Source organism: Trichechus manatus, unplaced genomic scaffold (assembly GCF_000243295.1).
Source record: "Trichechus manatus latirostris isolate Lorelei unplaced genomic scaffold, TriManLat1.0 scaffold00177, whole genome shotgun sequence".
Taxonomy (NCBI): Eukaryota; Metazoa; Chordata; class Mammalia; order Sirenia; family Trichechidae; genus Trichechus; species Trichechus manatus.
In genome coordinates, this window is record NW_004444113.1 from 1468398 (window position 1) to 1471630 (window position 3233).

A 3233-nucleotide genomic window follows, 5' to 3' on the forward strand; every position below is an offset into this window, starting at 1 on the left:
ACTCAATGGCACCTCACAATACACAGTGATGTGGAAACATATTCGGACTAAATTGTACAATAAAAAAAGGAAGAAGGTGTAACAGTATGAATAATAAGATCTCAAGTATGTTTAAAACAAACTTACTATATAGATCTGTTCATGTGTATAAACCTAGCTGGAAGTCTAAACAAGACTAAGGCATGTTGGACTCTGGGGCATGAGAGTGTGTGTGTTGAGGGGAGGGGTCCTTTCTACTTTTACATCTTCTGCACTGCTGGACTTTAACAGATGCAAAGGGCTAACGCCAAGGCATCGCTTATGGGGCATATATTATGTTCTTAGGCTGATATTTAACTACTGTTAGTGTATAAATGAACTGAGACATCCTTCTTGAAAACGGCACATCCCGAATGTTCTAGTTAACACTGGTGTCCCCTTTCTTCCCGATACTACACCCCAGGAAGGAAAACATTCTCTCCACAAACGTCAATAAACTGGTGGTGAGTTCTACCGCCAAAATACTTACAGAATTCAAACAAGACCCTCAGAGCATTAACTTCCCATTGAAAACCACAAGTCCAACAGAACAGCCATTTTTACACCAGTTCAGAAAAGGAACACGTCAACCACTTTATGCCTAAATAAGCACTGTGGAAGCAACAGAATGAGGGCATGGTGCAAAAAACTCCAAGTAACCAGTAGAGCCAGGATGCGCAGAGCGCCAGCCTTGCTCTTCACTCTCACCACACACCTCCTTTCTCTCCAGTTTTGATGGGGTCTTTGCTGCTTTCAAGTTTCCTTTTTTTTTTTTAATAGCACTGTGTTCTGTCAACTACACTGTAACACTTTAGACTGTGAAGCCATCCACTGATACAGCCAATAAGATCTGAGACGGCAATCCTGACACTTCCCTGCAGGATGCAGGTAGCTGAAGAGCATAATTTATAATTTTTTAAGCCGTTTATAGCCCCACTCCTGTCAGCGAGGCTTGCTGTGTTGCTATGATGCTGAGCAGGTTTCAGTAGAGCTTCCAGACTAAGCTGGACTAGGAAGAAAGGCCAGGCAATCTACTTCTGAGAATCAGCCAATGAAAACCCTATGGATCACAACGGTCCTATATGCAACCGGTTATGCGGCTGGCGCAGGATCAGGCAGTGTTTCATTCCACTGTGCATGGGACAGACTATCACCCGCAGCCAACTACAGCCCTTAACAAGTGTTATTGACTAACTAGCAACCCCCACCACCCCCGTTTTCGCGAGGAGTAAGAAGTACAGCCAGAATGCTTCTTAAAAGCGAGGATGGCGAGACTTTGTCTGGCGTACTTTGGACATGTTATCAGTCCCTGGAGAAGGACATCATGCTTGGTAAAGTGGAGGGTCAGCAAAAAAGAGGAAGACCCTCAACGAGATGGACTGACCGTGTCTGCAATATGGGCTCAAGCACAGTAAAAATTGTGAGGATGGCCCAGGACCGGGCAGTGTTTGGTTCTGTTGTACACGGGGTCACTATGAGTCGAAACTGACTCCACCACACCTAACAACAACAACAAAGACATACTGGCTACACCCCAAATGCTTACAGTTGAGCTGTAATGTTTTGAGTAATGCTCCTAATGATGCTGATTCAACCACTGCTCTTCTAAAGATAAAAGGATCCACTCCTCACTCTTGAGCCAAAGGTCCGGGTGATCATCCTTCCCCCGCTTTCATAGCACAGCTCCCCCTCTCAGATTTCTCTGCATTTTAAGTCCCTCGTGGTACACTGGAGCCCTGGGGGCGCAGTGGTTAAGAGCTCGGCTGCTACTCAAAAGGTGTGCGGTTCGAATCCACCAGCCGCTCCTTGGAAGCCCTATGGGGCAGCTCTCCTCTGTCTATAGGCTCGCTAGGAGTCGGAATGGACTGACGGCAGTGGGTTTGGCTTTTGGCAGTCCTAAGGGAACCCCCTCCCTCCGAGCCGCCCAGGTGCGGCACACCTGGGAAGACGGCGACCCCATGCCCCCCGCCCGCCCGGACTGACAGCGGAGCAGGATGCAGTCGGGGTCCTCCTGGCTCGTCACCCAGCTCAGCGAGTCGCCCAGCGGCCGGCGGCAGCCGGAGCACAGGAACACCAGCGGCCGCTCCTCCTCCGCGGCCTCCCCGCGCCACGTCTCCTCGGCGCCGGCCGCCGGCGCGCTCCAGCTCCCGGAGCTCCACATGCTCGCCCACTGCTGCAGCAGCTGTTGGCGGCTCGAGTCTTCGGAAAGCCGCCTGCCCAGCAGGGAGGAGTCGCTCCACTTGCCCTGGTCACACGCACAGCTAACAGAGGAGCATCTTTTGCAACAATACAGTGACGAGGTACCCGCCATGACCTACAAATTGCCCGCGCCCTAGAGCACCACGGGAAAAGCGACGCTGCGCATGCGCGGGGCGGGGCGAAGCGGTCCAGATCGAGGCCTGAGGGGCGGGGTCTGAGGGACGAAGTCCGGCGGGCAGGGGGCTCGTGCGCATGCTCACTGCGGGCTCGGCGCGGCCGGCGATCACTGCGCTTGCGTCAAGATTTCCATCCTTAAGAAAGAAGGAGCCCTGGTGGTGCAGTAGTTAAAGTGCTCGGCTGCCAACCCGGAGGTCAGCAGTTTGAACCCACTAGCCACAAAGATGTGGCAGTCTGTTTCCGTAAAAATTACAGCTTTGGGAACCCTATGGGGCAGTTCTCTGTCTTACAGGGTCGCTATGAGTTGCAATCGACTCCACAGCAGTGGGTTTGGCTTGGTTTGGTTTGCGTTACGAACAAATTCTAGGGTTTGGCAAAGACTGGAGGAGCCCCCGAGACTGGCCCTAAGACACCCTTCTGAACTGGAACTGCAGCCATTCCCAGAGATCACCTCCCAGCCAAACCACAGACCGGCCAGTGAAATAAACAGTAACATCCGAGAGAAACATGCTCCTTAGAACAATCAATTATACGAGATCAAAAGGGCAACATTTGCCCAAAAGCAAAGATAAGAAGCCCGGAAGGGGTAGAAAATCAGGACGAAAGGAAACGGGGAACCCAGGGTGGAAATGAGGAGACTGCAACCAACGTCATGGAACACTGTGTACAAACTATCCAATGGGAAACTAGTTTGCTCTGTAAACTTTCACCTAAAGCTCAATAAAATTAAAAAAAAAAAAAAAGAGGAAGAAGAAGTTGCCGGAATGCTAGTCTGCATTGAGAAGGACGTTCAGCTACTTACTTGGGGGAGTGTTAGAGGGTAGCATTGTTGAAAAAGT

At 50.8% G+C, this 3233-nt stretch overlaps 1 protein-coding gene across 1 annotated transcript in view; it reads right to left on the minus strand.

Annotated features, from left to right (window-relative positions):
* The window catches only part of MIS18A (MIS18 kinetochore protein A), a 186399-nt gene extending 184070 nt beyond the window's left edge, over positions 1-2329 (minus strand). Inside the window, exon 1 of the mRNA XM_012558613.1 lies at positions 1958-2329. Within this exon, the coding sequence (XP_012414067.1) occupies positions 1958-2329 (372 nt within the window). The remainder of the gene's footprint in view (positions 1-1957) is intronic.
* Positions 2330-3233: the final 904 nt, after the last annotated feature.